Genomic DNA, 21,678 nt, shown 5'->3' on the forward strand with positions numbered 1-21,678 from the left:
AGGTAATATGAATCCATAACATGAAACCATGGCATACAAAGAAAAAAAAACCATAGAACCCCATCTCTACTAAAAATACAAAAAGTAGCCAGGCATGGTGGCACATGCCTGTAGTCCCAACAACCTGGGAGAATGAGGCAGGAGAACTGCATGAACCTGGGAGGCAGAGGTTGCAGTGAGCTGAGATCACACCACTGCACTCCAACCCGGATGACAGAACAAGACTCTGTCTCAAAAAAAAAAAAAAAAAAGACTTCAAAAAAGAAATTAAAAGCATCTTCCACAAGAGGGAGTCCAAATCATTGAAACGATCTTTAACTTTATAGGTTCAAATATGTTTTTGGGGAACATTTTCTCTAGTCCTGGAGAAAATACAAGCAAAAGAAGCAGACACCATATTTTAAAAAATAAAGAAAAACGGCCAGGCGCGGTGGCTCATGCCTGTAATCCCAGCACTTTGGGAGGCCGAGATAGGCAGATCACGAGGTCAGGAGATGGAAACCATCCTGGCTAATGCGTTAAAACCCCGTCTCCATTAAAAATATAAAAAAATTAGCCGGGCATGGTGGCAGGCGCCTGTAGTCCCAGCTACTCGGGAGGCTGAGGCAGGAGAATGGCGTGAACCCGGGAGGCGGAGCTTGCAGTGAGCCGAGATCACGCCACTGCACTCCAGCCTGGGTGACAGAGCAGGACTCCATCTCAAAAAATAATAATAATAAAAAATAAAGAAAAACAGTAATGAAGCATAAAACAAGCAGCAGATATCCAAATCAGTTAAGAGAATAAGTATAAATTACTAATGTTCACCTAGTAGAGTCAATAGAAAAAAAAACAAGAAAATATTTAAAAAGACAGATCAGAGACTTGACTCTATATTCAACATGTATTATAAAACTAATAGACTAAGTATCAATAGGTAAAGTGAATAAAATAGAAAACAATTAAACAGACATATATCACACACACACACATATAGATAAGGACAATATGGTGCTGGTGAAATCACATATAGAGGAGAAAAAAAGGATAAACGTTAACTATTAGAAAAAAAATTAAGTTGGCACCAACACTCATCCCATGCACTAAAATATCTAAAGGGTTAAAAACTTTTAAAAAAGGGAAAAAAATCACAATCAACAGAGTAAAAAAGCAATCTATGAAATGAGAGAAAATATTTACAAATCAAATCTTTGATAAAGGATAATATCCAGAATATATAAAGAATTTCTGCAACAAAAATATAAATAACCCAATTAAAAAACAGGCAAAGGAGTTACAGACATTTCTCCAACGAATACATACAAATGACCAAGAAACATAATGAAAAGATGCTCAACATCACTAATCGTCTGGGAAATGCAAATCAAAGCCACAACAAGATATCACCTCACACCCATTAAGATGGCTATCATAAAAAACAAAATAAAATAACGAATATTGGCAAGGATGTTAAAGTCATTGGAACCCCTGTACACTGTTGGTAGGAATGTAAAATGATGCAGCCAGGGTGGAAAATAGTACTGCGGTTCCTCAAACACTAAAAACAGAATTACCATATGACCCAGCAATTCCGCTTCTCAGTATGTACTCAAAATAATTGAAAGCAGAGTCCCAGAGAGATATTTCCATACCCATGTTCACAACAGCATTATTCACAACAGCCAAGAGGTAGAAGTAACCCAAAAATTCATTAATGGATAAACAGATAAACAAAATAAGATATATACATACAATGGAATACTATTCGGCCTAAAATTGGAAGGAAATTCTGACACATACTACAATATAGATGAACCCTGAAAACATTATGCTAAGTGAAATAAGTCAGTCAGAAAAAGATAAATACTGTATGATTCCACCTGTATGAGGTACATAGAGTAGCCAGACTCATATAAACAGAAAGTAGAGTGGTGGTTACCAGGGCCTGGGAGGAGGATGAAATGAAAAACTGTTGTTTAATGGGTACAGAGTTTCAGTTTTGCAAGATGAAAATGTTCTGGAGATTAGTTGTACAACAATGTGAATATACTTAATACTTGTAAAACATACACTTAAAAATGGGTAAGATGGTAAATTTTACGTTATGTGTATGTTATCAAAATTTTTTTAAAAGAAAAAATATACAAAGCAAGACAAATTAAAATAGGAAAATATTGTAAATTAAAGCAAGAAAAAATACAGGTGAATATTAGGTGACAAAAACGATAGGGTTTTTTATAGCTAAAAGCAATAGAAGAAATCTTAAAATCAATAGATTAAAAAAATTTTAAACTGTGATATATAAAATTATCATTAAACAAAGCTAAAGAGCAAATAACAGACTGAGGGAAAATAACTGAAACAAAATGACAAAAGCTTAATATCCTTAACATACAAAGGTCTCACACCAATTCATTAGACAAACAGTAAAACTCCATTTTAAAAAGTGAGTGGGCAAGTACAGTGGCTCATGCCTGTACTACCAGCACTTTGGGAGGCCAGGGCAGGAAAACTGCTTGAGCCCAGGAGTTTGAGACCAGCCTGGGCAACACAGGGAGACCTCATCTCTACGAAAAATTAAAAAATTAGTGGGCATGGTGGCACAGGTCTATAATCCTAGCTACTCAGGAGGCTGAGGTGGGAGGCTCACTTAAGCCCAGGAGGTTGAGTGTGCAGTGAGCTGTGATTGTGTCACTGTACTCCAACCTGGGCAATAGGGCGAGATCCTGTCTCAAAAAAAAACTCAAAAAACCATGAGTAATGTATATAACCTACAATTTATAGAAGACATACATTATTCTATTGGGAATCTAAACTCATTATATGGTCTAAAATCCATACAGAGACTCAAAAATATTCTTCGCATACAGAAGGAAAAAAAAGGAAACAGTACAAATATTGTTCACAAATAGTTAAATAAGGCCAGGTGTGGTGGCTCACATCTGTAATCCCAACACTTCGGCAGGCCAAGATGGGTGGATCACTTGAGCTCAGAAGTTCAAGACCAGCCTGGGCAACATGGTGAAATCCTGTCTCTACAAAAACACAAAAAATTAGCTGGGCATGGTGGCACATGTCTGTGGTCCCAGTTACTCAGGAGGTTGAGGTGGGAGGATTGCTTGAGCCCAGGAAGCAGAGGTGGCAGTGAGCCGAGATCATGCCACTGAACTCCAGCCTAGGTGACAGAGCAAGATCTCGTCTCAAAAAAAAACAAAAAACAAATTTAAATACATTTTGATGTATATATTCACCAAATACTATGTAGCCATAATGTTCATGAAGAATATCAATACATCATTGTAATGTTAAATAAAAACAAGATTCTGGCTAGGTGCGGTGGCTCACCCCAGCACTTTGGGAGGCCAAGGCAGGCGGATCATGAGGTCAAGAGATGGAGACCATCCTGGCCAACATGGTGAAACCCCGTCTCTACTAAACACACAAAAATTAGCTGGGCGTGGTGGCACGCGCCTGTAGTCCCAGCTACTCGGGAGGCTGAGGCAGGAGAATCACTTGAACCCAGGAGGCAGAGGTTGCAGTGAGCCGACATCACACCACTGCACTCCAGCTTGGTGACAGAGCGAGACTCTGTCTCAAAAAAACAAAACAAAACAAAAAAACCCAAGATTCTAACCTAGATACACAGTTTTAGCCCAATTATGTTAAAACATACATAAATATGCAATCTGTAGGTACACAGAAAAAAGATGGAAGAAATTACATCAAAATTTAACACTATTGCTGAATAATTAGCTTACGATATTTTATTTTTCTTCAAACTTCTCCATAATTTTGAAATTCTCTATAATTTAAAAAGATATTCTTAAAAAATAAAACTAGCAAGCAATGATATACTCTACTGTATAATTTAAAAGCTCAGCTCTGCTTACCTGTTTTCATGGTTGGACTAAATAGTCCCAGTACTGACACACTAGAATAGGAGATGAGGTCTTTATATAATTCCCCACTTAAATATTCTTCTGCTTCTTGGATCGATGTTATATTCACTGGATATGAAATCCTGTTACTGGATAAATATATAACTATATTACAAATTAATTTTTTAAGATATTTTCAGTTTGTAAAAAAAGCATACTAAACATAGAAAACAATACATTACATAGGATATCTTACAAAATATAGAAAATTAAATATTATTCTTAAAGAAAATCAGACTCATTAAACAAAATTGCTATCTCCCCAAAAGTGTCGAAATGTACACAGACTTTCATGAATATTCATTTTGTGATCTCAATTCTAGTATCTTCCTTAACCTATTTTAAGTGTTAGCAAAGTCTGAGAATCAGAACTTCTAAAGACCTAAACATTCAGAGATCTTATAATGAAGCTGAATACTTACAGCTGGATAAATTTTAGGAGATCTTCGGTTCCTAACATCCCAGCATAAGATACAGGGTTCTCGCCTTTCTTGTACATCTTTACGATAGGAAATTCAGTAACATTTTGCTTAGTACATACATCAGACCAATCTGCACAGTTTATTCTAGTAAGAAGCATAGTAGATGTGCCTAAATAAAAGGAAAATGCACATTTGTAATTACTAATTGTAGAAAAGGCATTTGCTTAGGATCTTCAGTATTTTTCTATCCCATTCTTATTTTAACCTCTCAGCATGAAACACTCCTGCTTAAACACTCTTTTCCCTTGATCTCTGCAACACCATTCCCTGTTGGCCTTTTCCCTTCCTTTCTAGCTTCTCCTTTTTGTTCCTTTTTGCAGGCTCTTCAGCCAGTAGAGTTGGGGGTCCCTCAAGGCTCAGCTTAAGCTGCCTTCTCTTGTTTTTCTTCACTCCTGTCCTACACAACCTCAATAACCATAGACAATCTAATGAATCCTAAATTTATGTCTTTGGCCCAAACTCCTTGAAGTTCCAGACCCATATATCCTTACTACCTTCTCTGTTTTCCTTTGAACGGAAACCTCCTCAAACTCAACAAGTCTAAAACCATATATGGTTTCTTTTCTGTTTGTTGGTGAATGTTGCTGCTCTTGTGCAACTCAAAAAACAAAGCATCATCTTTCATACCTCTCCATTCCCAAGGCCCTTCATGCCTATTGATTAATCAGCATGTTCTTTCAATTTTACCACCTGAATTTTTAATATCTCTAATTACCGTCCATTTCTCTCTACTGCCACTACTCAAGTTGTCGTTTCTCCTGGATAACTACAATAGGCTTCTAATTCACCTCTTTGAATTCAGTGTCTCTACACTAATGCTAGAGATATCTTTTCAAAACTCAAATGTTTTGGTACCAGCTTACCCCCACCAACCTTTGCAGAGTTAAATCTTTCTTACCGTGTACAACTTCAAGGACTAGCCTTCTCTGACACAGTGATCTACATCAGGTTCCCTTGATATATGCTATTATAGAACCATGCTCTTTTCCTTATCTCCTTATGTAATTATATACTATTCATTATCTGATCAACGTCTGTCTCTACCAAGACAACTCCTTGAGAGCAGGGACTATGTCTGTTTATTTATCATTGATTTTCCAGCACCTGCAGTACCTTAAATATGCATGTGAATAAATGACATATGTGAAACTCATCCAGGACTTCAGATACCTATCCTGTCTAAACATTATAATTTCTTTTCAGCCTAAGAAAACACATAGTAGAATCTCAAGCAGAAATTCCTACTTGCTCTATAATAAAACGTGTAAAGTTCTCTAAAATATTATAAATCACTGTGTGGAAAGAGATCAAACACTAAATAAAATAAGCACCATACAGCTCAAAAGAATAAATTCTAATAAAAGATAAAATTTAGTATCATACTAGATCAAAGAAGGAATCTTTGTGTATCAATTTAGGATATAGCCTAAATGTTACTTCATCATATGATTAAAATTGTGAATGTGATATTTTAATATTTTATCACCAAGTTTTTAATATTGAAATTAATTTGTATATTTTCAAAGATTCTTGATTACTTCTTATAGATGTAGTAACTTATCACTTTAGATTTAGTGTTAACAATCTGATAATATAGGCAAGATTTAGTCTGTCTTTTTTTTTGCTTTTGTATATGTGAGATGGAGTCTTGCTCTTGTTGCCCAGGCTGGAGTGCAGTGGCGTGATCTCGGCTCACTGCAACCTTCCTCTCCCGAGTTCAGGTGATTCTCCTGCCTCAGCCTCCCGAGTAGCTGGGACGACAGGCACGTGACACCATGCCTGGCTAATTTTTTGCATCTTTAGTAGAGACGGGGTTTCACCATGTTAGCCCTAGGATGGTCCTGATCCGACCTCGTGATCTGCCTGCCTCAGCCTTCCAAAGTGCTGGGATCACAGGCGTGAGCCACCGCGCCCGGCCTTAGTCTGTCTTATCACCACTATATCCCACTGCCTTGCACAATGTCTGTTACACAGTATGTACCCAGTAAAAATGTGTAGAATGTACACTGATACTTCTTCACAAATTTTAAATTCTTACATTAAAGGATATTAATACTTGAATTTTGTATAAGCATATAAACAAATATAAACCCTTATTTCTTCCCAAATCAGACCTGCTAAGTGACTTCCTATCAAAGTTCTCTTATCCTTTATTTTAATCATTTTGATATAGGAGTTAAGAAGAAATCACTTAGGCAGATAGCAAGGGTATGGGAGTCCTCGGTAAGGTTTTTCTTTTTAGTGAAAAGCAGCCCCAAATCTTTTTCTAACAAAGAGCAGCCTGCAAGCTGCAAGGGTGCACGTACCGGCAGGAACTAAGGACTAGACGTTTCCAAGATGGCCACTCTGTCTTCCCTTCTCTGCCAGCCATGTGTGCTGTAAGGAGTAGACAAGATGGCCCCAGACAACTGGAAAGACCATCTGTATAAGAAGATTAAGGTGGGGCGACCAGACTTCCCTATGCCACTATGTAAACATCATACCTGACTGAAGCAGTCTATGAGCCCTATGTAAGTCAGACATCATCTTCTCAAACTAGACTATAAAACTCGACACATTCGCTGCCAGCCAGTCCTTTCCACTTGGAGACCCCCTCCTCTATAGAGGAAGCTGTTTCTCTTTCTCTCCTCTCTATTGAACCTCTGCTCCTAAACAACTTGTGTGTGTCCGTGTCCTAAATTTTCCTGGTGCGTGACAACGAACCTCAGGGTATATACCCCAGACAACGCTGCTGCTTTGATTTCATCAATAAACATCTGGTGATGCTTGTTTATACAAAGTGCCACGTTACATATTTTGCCACCCAAGTATGGAATATAGTGCTCTTCCAGCTGCAGTTCTTTCCTTTTAATAAGCATCCTCAGCATGTCTACTACTGCTAAAACTGTGATTATTCCTTTTTCCCTACAGTTGAAATGGAAAACTTTGATGTTATCTTTAAAACCAGAAAAGTAATACTGATATATATCACTAAAAGTTATATAACTACTTATACTGAAGTTATCAATTCCTGTAAAATGGTTCCAATATTTACTCATGTTTCAGTTGGAATAGTCTAATATTCTAAGGTGCCTACAGTATTACATCCCATATACTTTATCAATGCAGTAATTTCAAATAGGTTCCTAATTTAAAAGAAAAAACAGATTATCTTAGATACAGGTATTACGTAAGTATAAAATTTTGACATTTGCTGCCACCTTGTGACAGAGTAAAAAACATTCTTCATTGTCTTCGACTAAGAGATAACAAATGGCTTTTTCCCACAAAGTCAGATCTGTCAGAAAGACAGATGATAGGACTAAATGCCCAAGGTATTATATTTCCCTAATTTATAAAGTTATAGTATAGGCTTCAACATAGACACAAAACATTGTAATTACCTATGCAATGCATTTCTACATTAAGTTCCCTGAACTTCCAAAATAGTCCATTTATCTGATATCTGATTACCAAAAAAAATTGTTATTCATAAAGAACATAGTGAATGAAAAGGAAAACAAGTCCTGGGTTGCTTATCTACTTTTTTATTCTACAAACATATACAACTCTGAGCCCTTGCATTGAGGGGGCAGGTAGTCTCTTCATATGGTCATTAATAGAAAAGAATGCAAGGAAATCTTTTTCCATTTTCATCTGGTGTCTAATTAAATGGGGTGGAGAGAGGGATAATTAATCATATTCTTGAGGAACATTATCCAATCACTACTTCATTATGATTTATATTTTCTCCTCCTTTGCTTTTCTTCTAATTATTTGCCAATAAGGCTAGAGAATCTAAAAGAAGAAAACTTAAATTTGTCCATAGATTTCAACTTGCCTTGCATAAAGGAAAATGTGAAAGCAAGTAAGAGGATCTGCTTTTTAAAAAAATGATTAGAGGCTGGGCGCAGTGGCTCATGCCTATATTCCCAGCACTTTGGGAGGCTGAGGCAGGTGGATTACCTGAGGTCAGCAGTTTGAGACCAGCCTGGACCCTGTCTGTACTAAAAATACAAAAACTAGCCAAGCACGGTGGTGCACACCTGTAATCCTAGCTACTCGGGAGGCTGAGGCAGGAGAATCACTTGAACCCAGGAGGCGGAGGTTGCAGTGAGCTGAGATCATGCCATTGCACTCCAGCCTGGGCGACAAGAGTGAAACTCCATCTCAAAAAAAAAAAAAATTACAGATCATAGTGTCTACAGACTTAATTATCCCCTCACTCAGTAATAATCAAAAGTTAGATCAAATGTGGTTGGGAAATAAAAGGAATGGGGACAGACAGAACAGCGTGTGGAGGCTCGCCTCAGGAACTTTTGCTCCAAAACTGCAGCAATACATTAGGAAAGCCAAAAGAACCCACAGACCCTCTGAAGGAAGTGATTGCACCTGCAGGACCTGGGAGACACCCCAAATACTGTGAGTGCTCAAACTGTGTGGGAAAGGCAGATCGTCCACCCCTGAACACACACCCCCCCACTGGGGAACCTAAAGGGCTAGATTACGGGAGAAGATTCTGACCTTATCTGGAGCTTAGTCAATTTAGAGAGCTGAGCGAAAGCGAAATACATGGGTAAAGGAAGCAGCAGGAAAATCCCTGTGGACTAGCTGGGTCCCCTACCAAGCCAATTGTGCCTCACCTCACAAGGGGTCCTTGAGGAGGGCTACCAGAGGCACTCAGAAAAGGCCACAGGGAAAAGGAAACCTCCCCCTGAAATTTGTAACAGTTTGAACCAATCGAAGAGTCTCCTAGCCAGAACTTGGGGGAGGGCATGAATCCAGCGTGCAGACTCCACAGTCTGGGGAAGAAAGAAAGCCCTACTTATTTTTGCAGCTGGGAGGCAGGTAGCCTGGGGCAGGTTCTCAGCCCTGTTCACCCACTGCCTGGAAACAGACTTGGTGCTGTTGAGTGGGGGCACAGCAGAAGTGAGACTGGCCCTTTGGGTCGTGTGGGAGCTGGGTGAGGCCTGTGACTGCCCGCTTTCCTCCACTTCCCTGACAACCTGCATGACACAGCAAAGACAGCCATAATCCTCTTAGGAACATAACTCCATTGACCTGGGACCCTCACCCTCATCCCCCACAGCAGACGCAGCAAGACCTGCCCAAGTAGAGTCTGAGCTCAGACACGCCTAGCCCTGCCCCCATCTAATGGTCCTTCGCTACCCACCCTGGTAACTGAAGACAAAGGGCATATACTCTTGGGAGTTATAGGGTCCTGCCTACTGCCTGTTCCTCCCGATACCAATGCACTTTCAAGCCAATGCTCTCTTGAAAGTGCCACCTCCCAGCAGGAGGTAAACCAGCACAAAAATAGTGCATTAATCAACCAAAGCTAAGGACCCTCACAGAGTCCATTTTGCCCTTCTGCCACCTCCACTGGAACAGGTGCCAGTATCCATGGCTGAGAGACCCACAGATGGTTGACACCACAGGACTCTGTGTAGACAACCCCAAGTACCAGCCTGGAGCCCGGTAGACTTGCTGGGTGGCTAGATCCAGAAGGGGGATAACAACCACTACAGCTCGGCTCTCAGGAAGCCACATCCCTAGGAAAAGGGAAAGAGTATTACATCAAGGGAACACTCTGTGGGACAAAAGGAACTGAACAACAGCCTTGAGCCCTAGACCTTCCCTCTGACAGAGCCTACCCAAATGAGAAGGAACCAGAAAACCAACTCTGGTAATATGACAAAGCAAGATTCTTTAACTCACCCCCCCAAAAAAATCACACTAGCTCTCCAGCAATGGATCCAAACCAAGAAGAAATCCCTGATCTACCTGAAAAAGAATTCAGAAGGTTAGTTATTAAGCTAATCAGGGAGGTGCCAGAGAAAGGCAAAGCCCAATGTAAGGAAACTGAAAAAAAATTATGCAGGAAGTAAAGGGAGAAATATTCAATGAAATAGACAGCATAAATAAAAATCAATCAAACCTTCAGGAAACAATAGACGCACTTATAGAAATGCAAAATGCTCTGGAAAGTCTCAGCAATAGAATCAAACAAGCAGAAGAAAGAATTTCAGAGCTTGAAGACAAGGTTTTCGAATTAACCCAATGCAACAAAGACAAAGAAAAAAATAAGAAAATATGAACAAAGCCTCCAAGAATTTGGGATTATGTTAAACAACCAAACCTGAATAATCAGTGTTCTTAAGAAGAGAAATCTATTTGGAAAATATATTTGGGGGAATAACCAAGGAAAACTTCCCCAGCCTTGCTAGAGAACTAGGCATCCAAGTACAAGAAGCCCAAAGAAACCTGGGAAATTAATCACAAAAAGATCAATGCCTAGGCACATTGTCATCAGGTTACCTAAAGTTAAGACAAAGGAAAGAATCTTAAGAGCTGTGAGGCAAAAACACCAGGTAACATATAAAGGAAAACCTATCAGACTAACAGCAGATTTCTCAGCAGAAACTCTACAAGCTAGAAAGGATTGGGGCCCTATCTTCAGCCTCTTCAAACAAAACAATTATCAGCCAAGGATTTTGTACCCAGCAAAACTAAGCTTCCTAAGTGGAGGAAAGATACAGTATTTTTCAGACAAACAAATGCTGAGAGAATTCGCCCACTACCAAGCCAGCGCTACAAGAACTGCTAAAAGGAGCTCTAGATCTTGAAACAAATCCTGGAAACACATCAAAAAAGAACCTCTTTAAAGCATAAATCTCACAGGACCTACAAAACAGATACAATTTTTTTTTAAATGGTATACAGGCAACAAATAGCATGATGAATGGAATGGTATCTCACATCTCAATACTAACACTGAATGTAAATGGCCTAAATGCTCCACTTAAGACACAGAATTGCAAAATGGATAAGAATTCACCAACCAACTATCGGCTACCTTCAAGAGACACACCTAACACATAAAGACTCACATAAACTTAAGGTAAAGGGGTGGAAAAAGACATTCCATGCAAATGGACACCAAAAGCGAGCAGGGGTAGCTATTCTTGTATCAGACAAAACAAACTTTAAAGCAACAGCAGTTATAAAAAAGACAAAGAGTGTCATTATATAATGATAAAAGGCCTTGTCCAACAGGAAAATATCACAATCCTAAATATATATGCACCTAACATTGGAGTGCCTAAATTTATAAAACAATTACTAATAGACCTATGAAATGAGATAGACAGCAACATCATAATAGTGGGAGACTTCAATACTCCGCTGACAGCACTAGACAGGTCATCAAGACAGAAGGTCAACAAAGAAACAATGGCATTAAACTATACCCTGGTACAAATGGACTTAACAGGTATTTACAGAACATTCTACCCAACAACCACAGAATATACATTCTATTCAACAGCACATGGAACTTTCTCCAAGATAGACCATATGATAGAGGCAACAAAATGAGCCTCGATAAATTCAAGAAAATTGAAATTATATCAAGTACTTTCTCAGACCACAGTGGAATAAAACTGGAAATCAACTTCAAAAGGAACCTTCAAAACCATGCAAATACATGGAAATTAAATAACTTGCTCCTGAATGATCGTTGGGTCAAAAACGAAATCATGATGGAAATTTAAAAATTCTCCAAACTGAATGACAATAGTGACACAACCTATCAAAACCTCTGGGATATAGCAAAGGCAGTGCTAAGAGGAAAGTTCATAGCCCTAACTGCTTACATCAAAGTCTGAAAGAGCACAAACAGACAATCTAAGGTCACACCTCAAGGAACTAGAGAAACAAGAACAAACCAAATCCGAACCCAGCAGAAGAAAGGAAGTAACCAAGATCAGGGCAGAACTAAATGAAATTGAAACAACAAAAAATACAAAAGATAAATGAAACAAAAAGCTGGTTCTTTGCAAAGAAAAATAAAACTGATAGACCATTAGCAAGATTAACCAAGAAAAGAAAAGAGGAAATCCAAATAAGCTCTATTAGAAACGAAATGGAAGATATCACACTGACACCACAGAAATACAAAAGATCATTCAGAACACCTTTGTGCACATAAACTGGAAAACCTAGAGGAGATGGATAAATTCCTGGAAAGATACACCCTTCTTAGCTTAAATCAGGAAGAATTAGCTACTCTGAACAGTGCAATAACAACCAGTGAGATTGAAATGGTAATAAAATTACCAATAAAAAAAAAGTCCAGGACCAGATAGACTCACAGCAGAATCCTACCAGACATTCAAAGAAGAATTGGTACCAATCCTACTGACACTATTCCACAAGACAGAGAAAAAGGGAACCCTCGCTAAATCATTCTATGACACCAGTATCACCCTAATACCAAAACCAGGAAAAGAAATAACCAAAAAAGAAAACTACAGACCAATATCCCTGATGAACATAGATGCTATAATCCTCAACAAAACACTAGCTAACTGAATCCAACAACATATCAAAAAGATAATCCACCATGATCAAGTGGGTTTCATACCAGGGATGCAGGGATGATTAAAATACACAAGTCAATAAATGCGATACACCACATAAACGGAATCAAAAACAAAAATCACATGATTATCTCAATAGATGCAGAAAAAGCATTCGATAAAATCCAGGATTCCTTTATGATTAAAACTCTCAGCAAAACTGGCATACAAGAAACATACCTCAATGTAATAAAAGCCATCTATGTCAAACCCACAGCCAACATAATACTGCATGGGGAAAAGTTGAAAGTATTCCTTCTGAGAACTGGAACAAGACAAGGATGCCCACTCTCACCATTCCTCTTCAACACACTACTGAAAGCCCTAGCCAGAGCAATCAGACAAGAGAAAGAAATAAAGGCATCCAAACTGGTAAAGAGGAAGTCAAACTGTTGCTGTTTGCTGATGATATGATTGTTTATCTAGAAAACCCTAAAGACTCATCCAGAAAGTTCCTAGAATTGATAAAAGAATTCAGCAAAGTACCCAGATACAGAATCAATGTACATAAATCAATAGCTCTTCTATACACCAACAGCAACCAAGCTGAGAATCAAGTCTAGAATTCAACCCCTTTTACAATAGCTGCAAAAAATAAAATAAAATAAAAATACTTAGCAATATACCTAACCAAGGAGGTGAAAGACCTCTACAGGGAAAACTACAAAACACTGCTGAAAGAAATCGTGGATGACACAAACAAATGGAAACACATCTCATGTTCATGGATGGATAGAATCAGTATTGTGAAAATGACCATACTGCCAAAAGCAATCTACAAATTCAACACAATTCCCATCAAAATACCACCATCATTCTTCACAGAACTAGAAAAAACAATCCTAAAATTCATATGGAACCAAAAAACAGCCCACATACCCAAAGTAGGACTAAGCAAAAAGAACACATCTGGAGGCATCACATTACCTATTTCAAACTATAAGGCCAGAGTCACCAAAACAGTGTGGTACTGGCATAAAAATTGGCACATAGACCAATGGAACAGAATAGAGAACTCAGAAATAAACCCTAATACTTACAGCCAACTGATCTTCAACAAAGCAAACAAAAATATAAAGTGGGGAAAGACACCCTATTCAACAAATGGTGCTGAGATAATTGGCAAGCCACATGTAGGAGAATGAAACTGGATCCTCATCTCTCACCCTATACAAAATCAACTCAAGATGGAGCAAAGACTTAAATCTAAGACCTGAAACTATAAAAATTCTATAATAAAAAGAAGACAACTTGGAAAAATGCTTCTAGACATTGGCTTAGGCAAGAATTTCATGACCAAGGACCCAAAAGCAAACGCAATAAAAACAAAGATAAATAGCTGAGACTTAATTAAACTAAAGAGCTTTTGCACAGCAAAAGGAACGGTCCAGCAGAGTAAACAGACAACTCACAGAATGGGAGAAAATCTTCACAATCTATACGTCTGGCAAAAAACTAATATCCAGAATCTACAATGAACTCAAACAAATTAGCAAGAAAAAAACAAACAATCCCATCAAAAAGTGGGCTAAGGATATGAATAGAGACAATTACAAAAGAAGATATACAAATGGGCAATAAACATGAAAAAATGCTCAACAACACTAATGATCAGGGAAATGCAATTCAAAAACACAATGAGATACCACCTTACTCCTGCAAGAATGGCCATAATCAAAAAAATAAAAAAAAATAGATGTTGGCGTGGATGTGGTGAACAGGGAACTCTTCTACTCTGCTGGTGGGAATGTAAACTAGTACAACCACTGTGGAAAACGTTGTGGAGATTCCTTAAAGAACTAAAAGGAACTTGATCCAGCAATCCCACTACTGGTTACCCAAAGGAAAATAAGTCACTATATGAAAAAGATACTTGCACACGTTTATAGCAGCACAATTTGCAATTGCAAAAACATGGAACCAACCCAAATGCTTATCAATCAACGAGTGGACAGACACTGTGGTGTGTGTATATATATATATAAAATGGAATACTACTCAGCCATAAAAAGGAATGAATTAATGGCATTTGCAGTGACCGGGATGAGACTGGAGACTATTATTCTAACTCAGGAATGAAAAACCAACCATCACATGTTCTCACTCATATTTGGGAGCTAAGCTATGAGGATGCAAGGGCATAAGAAAGACAAAATGGACTGTGGGGACTCAAGGGGAAAGGGTGGGAATAGGGTAAGGAATAAAGGCCACAAATTGGGTGCAGCACAGTATATACTGCTCAGGTGATGAGTGCACCAATATCTCACAAATCACCACCAAAGAACTTACTCATGTAACCAGACACCACCTGTTCCCCAATAACCTATGGAAATAAAAAAAAATTTAAAAAAAGGAATGGTACACTTAGGGTTGAGTGTCTAGAATCAATTTCTTGAGTTTTCAAAAGCTTCAATGTATAAATAAGTTGTACATCAGTACATAGTTTCCATTAAATGAAACAAAATTTATGAAACTCTATTATTCATTTATCCAACAATTATTAAAAAACAGATATTCTGCAATGTAAGGCAATATGCCAAGCCCAGTAAACTGATATAAGGCACACTACACTACCTAACCATAAGGAACTTACATCAAGCACACCTAATCCATTATTACCTCTCTTACTAACAGGCCTCCCTCATTTTCCCCTATGTCTTTGCTGAGATGGTAGCACAGATATTTTCAGTTAAAGTCCATTCCTTGGATCTTTATTTGCCCACTATTAAATCAGGTTTCACAGGATGGTTAACATAAAAAGATCCTGGATATTAAAAAGCATTCCATCCATGAGGAGTAAACTATATAGTTTCAAGGACACAGGGATTTTTGATCTCTCATTAGACCATGAGACTGGGTCTTGAATCTGCCAAATTTTTATTTCCAGTATTTAACTGGAGTAACTGGCACAGAGTAGGCACTCATAAATGCTTGCTGAATGACTGACTTAAACCAAAAAGGTTGTTGTATTAACTGTGTAGCCACAAGTACTTAATACATAGGCTTTCTACTTTCTACTGAAGACAGTTCTATGAAGACAAATCAAAGTGAATGCTCCTAAGCACTCTTGAAACTCCTGGTTCATTAACTTAACCCTGGAGACACAAACACAGTAACTGAAATTTTATGTGGTTTTCTATATTTTTTGCATGACATAGTTTTACAAATAGCTACAGCTTAGAATCAGAATAATAAGCATGCATAGCACAGTACACTACCTTTCAGTTTAACTGCCACATCAATATAGGATTGCAAAAATGCCATGGATACTGCTTGCCCTATATGAAAATTAAAAATTCAACAGATATTACATGTGTATCTCCAAAGCATCCACACTGATATGTAACAAATATACAGATTTATGAGGTTTCCCAAAATTATTGTTAATCAGAAATATTCTACTATGCATTTCTCAACATAGTCCAACCACTTAAGAGAGTTTCAAATGCAACTGATTTTCTGCAATTGTGCTGCAAGGAATACAGCTAAATGGCTATGATTTGAAGATAAAAGCAATATACTTACTATAAATCTATAATAACTGTTAATATGTTAAAAATCATTAGCGTGAGTCACAATTTTTCAAAATTAATGAACATCTAGTTTAATCATTCACCTTTAATTTGTAAATCAGATATAAATCAATTGCACAATCCCAGAATCAGAAGTAAATGCTTCAATGCACACAGTCTACTTGAGACATACGAAAGCAATTTCATTTTACAACATGCAATACATGGAATGCCAAAAATTAAATCTGGGTTTTTAAATGTCCTAATATGTAACAGTCTCCTCTAAAGGTTCATACTCACAACCAGCATAGAAGAGTACTATGCTGTCAGAAGCCATCACTGTTGCATTAAATGTTTCTTCTGTGAGTTCCACTGTAAGTTCCAAAGGTAATTTTCTCTTCCTATCTCTGAAAACAGTTTCTGCCACTTCATCATCCTGAACATCTAAAATGTTGGAAAAGAAATTAATTTAAATATTGATGTATAATGAAAACTATTTAAGCTCTTCTCATAGGAAGCATATAAGAATTCAGTACTTTTATACAAACTTTTGAATTCATCCTATCTTAATAGTTAGGATGCATGATATTTAGAAAACTTTCCAGTTGCTTAACTGACTCTGAGATGCTTCCTGACCTAGAAGTTGGGAAGTTTTAGTCAATTTCAAAATTAAAATTTGTTCTACAAAGAATATTAATAGTGCCATTTTGTTTATTTTGCCTCTACTATATGCCAAGCATTATGACAGGCACTAGGAAAACTGGTAAACAAAACAGACATAGTCCTGACCACATGGAACTTCTATCTATGGAAAAAAAAGTCAGATAAACTGATCACTGAATAAATATATAATTATAAATTATGATCAATTTATGAAGAAAGGTAAAGGATACACTGAGAGATTATAACAGGGCTATTTAGATTGGGAAGCCCAAAGTCTGCCAGGTAGAGAATCAAGAAAAGAATGTTTTAGACAAAGAGAATAACATATACGAAAGCTCTGAGACATAAAAGAGTTGAGCACATACAAGGCTGAGGCAAGGCAAATTTGACTAAGACAAGATGGGGCTGAAGGAATAAACAGCATGAGAAAACTCTAGGCTAGGCAGTGGCTAGATCATAAGAGGTCACATGAGCCAAGAAGTCTGGATTTTATCCAAAAAGCCTCAAGTTATGAGTGGATTCTGAATATGTGAAACCCTTCCTTTAGATAGACCAATCAATAGACTGATAGATTCATCCATCCATCCATCCATCCATCCATGTATCTTCAAAAATACATTTGGATTCATAAATATTCTGTTGGAAGTTTGTAGAGATTATACGGTAACATAGATGGAGGATATAACTTGATTAAAGGATAAAGCTTCTTTATGAACATGAAAACATGAACATGAAAAGGAAAAGAAAACTCAGGTAGGCAGAGAAGAAAGGCAGTGGTGGCATAAAGAGCAAAGAGAACGGCATGAGCAAAGGCACAGTGGCATGTAAGAGCATGGTGCAATCGGAAGTTCAAACACTGACTGGATATACGATGGTATTAAGAATTGTTAATTTTTTAGATGTAATAATAGTATTAATTATGTTAATGTTAAAAAGGAAAATCCTTATATTTCTGAAACCCAGGGAAATACTTATAGATGAAATTACATGTTTAGGATTTGCTACAAAACAATAAGAGGTGGGGGATGATTGGAGCAGGATGAGCCATGGTTTGATAATGGCTGGGGCCAAGTAATGGATAACAAGAATTTGTTCTATTATTCTATCTCCGTATGTTCATAATTCTCTGTAACAACACATTAAAAAGAAAGAAGGGAGAGAGAAGACAATACATTCATAAAACTAAAGTATTGTTTTATACATAATTTCTAATACAGTCACGTACCACATAATGATATTTCAGTCAACAATGGACAACATATACAACTGTAGTCCCTTAAGATTATAATAGAGCTGAGAAATTCCTATCATCTGGTGATGTAGTGGCCATTGTAACATCGTGCACAACACATTACTCACATGTTTGTGGTGATGCTGGTGTAAACAAACCTACTGTGAGTCATATAGCACATAAGGCCAGGCACAGTGGCTCACACCTGTAATCCCAGCACTTTGGGGGGCCGAGGTGGACGGATCACCTGAGGTCAGGAGTTCGAGGCCAGCCTGGCCAATATGGTGAAACCCTGTCTCTACTAAAAGTACAAAAAATTAGCCGGGCATGGTGGCGCATGCTTGTAATCCCAGCTACTTGGGAGGCTGAGGCAGAAGAATCACTTGAACCCAGGAGGTGGAGGTTGCAGTGAGCCGAGATTGCACCGCTGCACTTCAGCCTGGGCGACAAAAGTGAAACTCTGTCTCAAAAAAAAAGAAAAAAGTACAGCACATATAATTATGTACAGTAAATAATACTTGATAATGATAATAAAGGACTAGATTATTGGTTTATATATTTACTATACTCTTATCATTAGCGTGTACTCCTTTCACTTATAAAATAAAAAGTTCACTGTAAAACAGCCTCAGGTAGGTCTTCAGGAGGTGTTCTAAAAGAAGGCACTATTATCATAGGAAATGACAGCTCCATGCTTGTTACTGTCCCTGAAGACCTTCCAAAGGGACAAGATGTGGAAGTGGAAGAGAGTAATATGGATGATCTTGACCCTGTACAAGCCTAGGCTAATGTGTGTGTTTGTGTTTTCGTTTTTAGAGAAAAGTTTAAAACGTAAAACATAAAAGTTTTAAATGGAAAAAAGCTTATAGAATAAGGATATAAAAAAAGAAAATATTTTTGTACAGCTGTATGATGTGTTTGTGCTTTAAGTTTAATGTTATCACAAAACAGTCAAAATGTTTTTAAAAATTGTAAAAATGTATAAAGTGAAAAAGTTACAGTAAGCTAAGACAAATTATTGAAAAAAAATTTATAAATTTAGTACAGCCTAAGTGTACAGTATTTATAAATCTACAATAATGTAATGTTCTAGGCCTTTACACTCACTCACTGACTCACCCAGAGCAACTTCCGGTCCTGCAAGCTCCATACATGGTATGTACCCTATACAAGTGTACCATTTTTTATCTTTTATATCATGTTTTTATTGTACCTCTTCTGTGTTTACACATGTTTAGATACATAAATATCTACCATTGTGTTATAGGTACCTACAGTATTCAGTACAGTAACACGCTGTATAGGTTTGTGGCCTAGGAGCAATAGGCTATATCATACACCCTAGGTGTGTAATAGGCTACACCATGTAGGTTTGTGTAAGTGAACTTTATGATGTTTGCTCAATGAAATCACCTAATGATGCATTTCTCAGAAACTATCCTCATCGTTAGGAGACACATGACCATACAATAAATTAAAATTCTAGATCTGGATTTCAATACAACCTCAGCCATTTTCTAACTGTATGACTCTAGTCAATCACATAACTCTCCGGGCCTCAATGTTCAACTCTTGTGAAGCATGAGAGTTGCACTATATAACTTAAAGGTACTTTTAAACACCAAATTCCATGACACTAAAAAATTACATTCTCAATACCAAACTTAGTAAAGACCTATTTTCTTATTTACTGTATTTTTTCTTATTATTCATATATTTTCATTTTCCTGTCAGTCTTCTGTTTCTTTTTCCTCCTTTCCCTCTTTTCTTATATTCTAATAAGCTACCATCACTTGTAAATTTAGTCACTCCTCAGCTCTACCTTCAACCTATTCATTAATAACATACACACTATTTTCAGTCACACATGCTGCTTTTTTTTTTTTTTTTTTGAGACAGGGTCTCACTCTGTTGCCCAGGTTGGAGTGCACTGGCAAGATCTCAGCTCACTGCAACCTCCAACTCCTGGGCTCAGGTAATCCTCCCACCTCAGCCTCCTAAGGAGCTGGGATTACAGGCACATACCACCATCTTGGCTAATTTTTGTACTTTTTGTAGTGATGGGGTATTGTCATGTTGCCCAGGCTGGAACACATGCTTCTTTTCTTTTTTCAGATTGCCCTTCTGTGGAATCTAGTCTTTTTCATTCTGATTCCATTTTGCTGATTTTCTCTGGGGTGCACCTGTCTCTGATTTATATTCTCAGATGGTAATAAATTCTTTCCTAATCCTTATCTAGTTTTCCTTTGTAAACAGGAGTGATACAGAGGGAGGGAGAAGAATTAGATACAGGCACAGCACCATACAACATTCTGGGCCAGTATGGATTACTGATAATAGGAAGTTAAGATGAAAAATAAACAAAAAAGGCAAAGCTGCAAAAGAAATACTAGACACAGGCTGGAGGTTATTGAATGTTTCCAACACAAAGAAATGATAAATGTTTGAAATGATGGATACACTAAATACCCTGACCTGATCACCATACATTATATGTATTGAAACATCACTATGTACCCCACAAATAGGTACAATTATTATTGGTCAATTAAAAAAATGGAAATAAAAACCAGAAAGAGAAGGCAGCATCAGAGGGTAAGGCAGGCCACAGAGTCAGGAAACAATATAGAGGCTGTGGCCACAAAGAAATCTTCAAACAGGCAACTCCCACTGAAGACAGGAATCAAATAAACTGAGACTAGGGAAAAGTCCTCTAACTCTGAAGGTTCAAATACAGCAACCATTACAGGAATAAGCAGGAAACAAGAGACCAGAACACAGGTCTGCTTATGTAATGACAAGCCCACTGAGAACTCCAGAGAGGAACACAAGCAATTCTAACCCCTGCATATCAGAAAAGAACCAGAGCTCTGCTCAAACCAAGAAACTGGTCACTGGTAAGAGTGAAAGCTCTTATTAAATTTATAATATAGATTTTGATCACAATGCATGGACCTCATGAAAATGATATGTAAATTGCTTCCTTCTTGGAGCTCATAATGATACTATATAAAACATTCAAGTATTTACTATATATGTTATACAAAAATGAACAAGACATAATCCTTGATTTAGAAATATTTATAGACTAGCAGAGAAGAGAAAAAAGCAAATGAATAATTACAGAAGAGGATTAATGTTATGAAAGATGTATCAGAAATAATTATTTCACTATTGCCCAACTGTTACACTTAAAAAATATCAAATTTTAGGCCACTAGATTATTTTAGTGAAGTATTCTTGACTGTCACTAATAATAAGATTTTATTTCAGGATGCTTAAGTTCTAGCCCAGTCCCTACCACCTGCCACTTGTGGGACTTTGGGCAGATCACTGAACTCAGGAAATGCAGACTCTTCATGTATAAAATGAAAGTGGTATCAGCTAACTCAGAGAATAATAATCAAAGTAAATAATACGTGGGAAAAAGAGTTAAAAACTATACAATACTTCATAAATGTAAGCAATACATTT

The 21,678-nt window shown here is 37.4% G+C and overlaps 1 protein-coding gene across 5 annotated transcripts in view; it reads right to left on the reverse strand.

Annotated features, from left to right (window-relative positions):
• Window positions 1–21,678, reverse strand: part of TXNDC16 (thioredoxin domain containing 16) — a 125,729-nt gene that overhangs the window by 39,621 nt on the left and 64,430 nt on the right. For all 5 annotated transcript variants that reach the window (XR_008671330.2, XM_004055177.4, XM_055361390.2 and 2 more), the window contains exons 13-16: window positions 16,611–16,754; window positions 16,017–16,076; window positions 4,340–4,508; window positions 3,870–4,006 (exon numbers count right to left, since the gene is read on the reverse strand). Coding sequence is in view for 4 of the 5 variants with exons in the window: in XM_004055177.4 (XP_004055225.2) it covers window positions 3,870–4,006; window positions 4,340–4,508; window positions 16,017–16,076; window positions 16,611–16,754 (510 nt within the window). In the remaining variant the exon portion in view is untranslated. The remainder of the gene's footprint in view (window positions 1–3,869; window positions 4,007–4,339; window positions 4,509–16,016; window positions 16,077–16,610; window positions 16,755–21,678) is intronic.

The sequence above is a fragment of the Gorilla gorilla genome, chromosome 15, assembly GCF_029281585.2.
Source record: "Gorilla gorilla gorilla isolate KB3781 chromosome 15, NHGRI_mGorGor1-v2.1_pri, whole genome shotgun sequence".
NCBI lineage: Eukaryota > Metazoa > Chordata > Mammalia > Primates > Hominidae > Gorilla > Gorilla gorilla.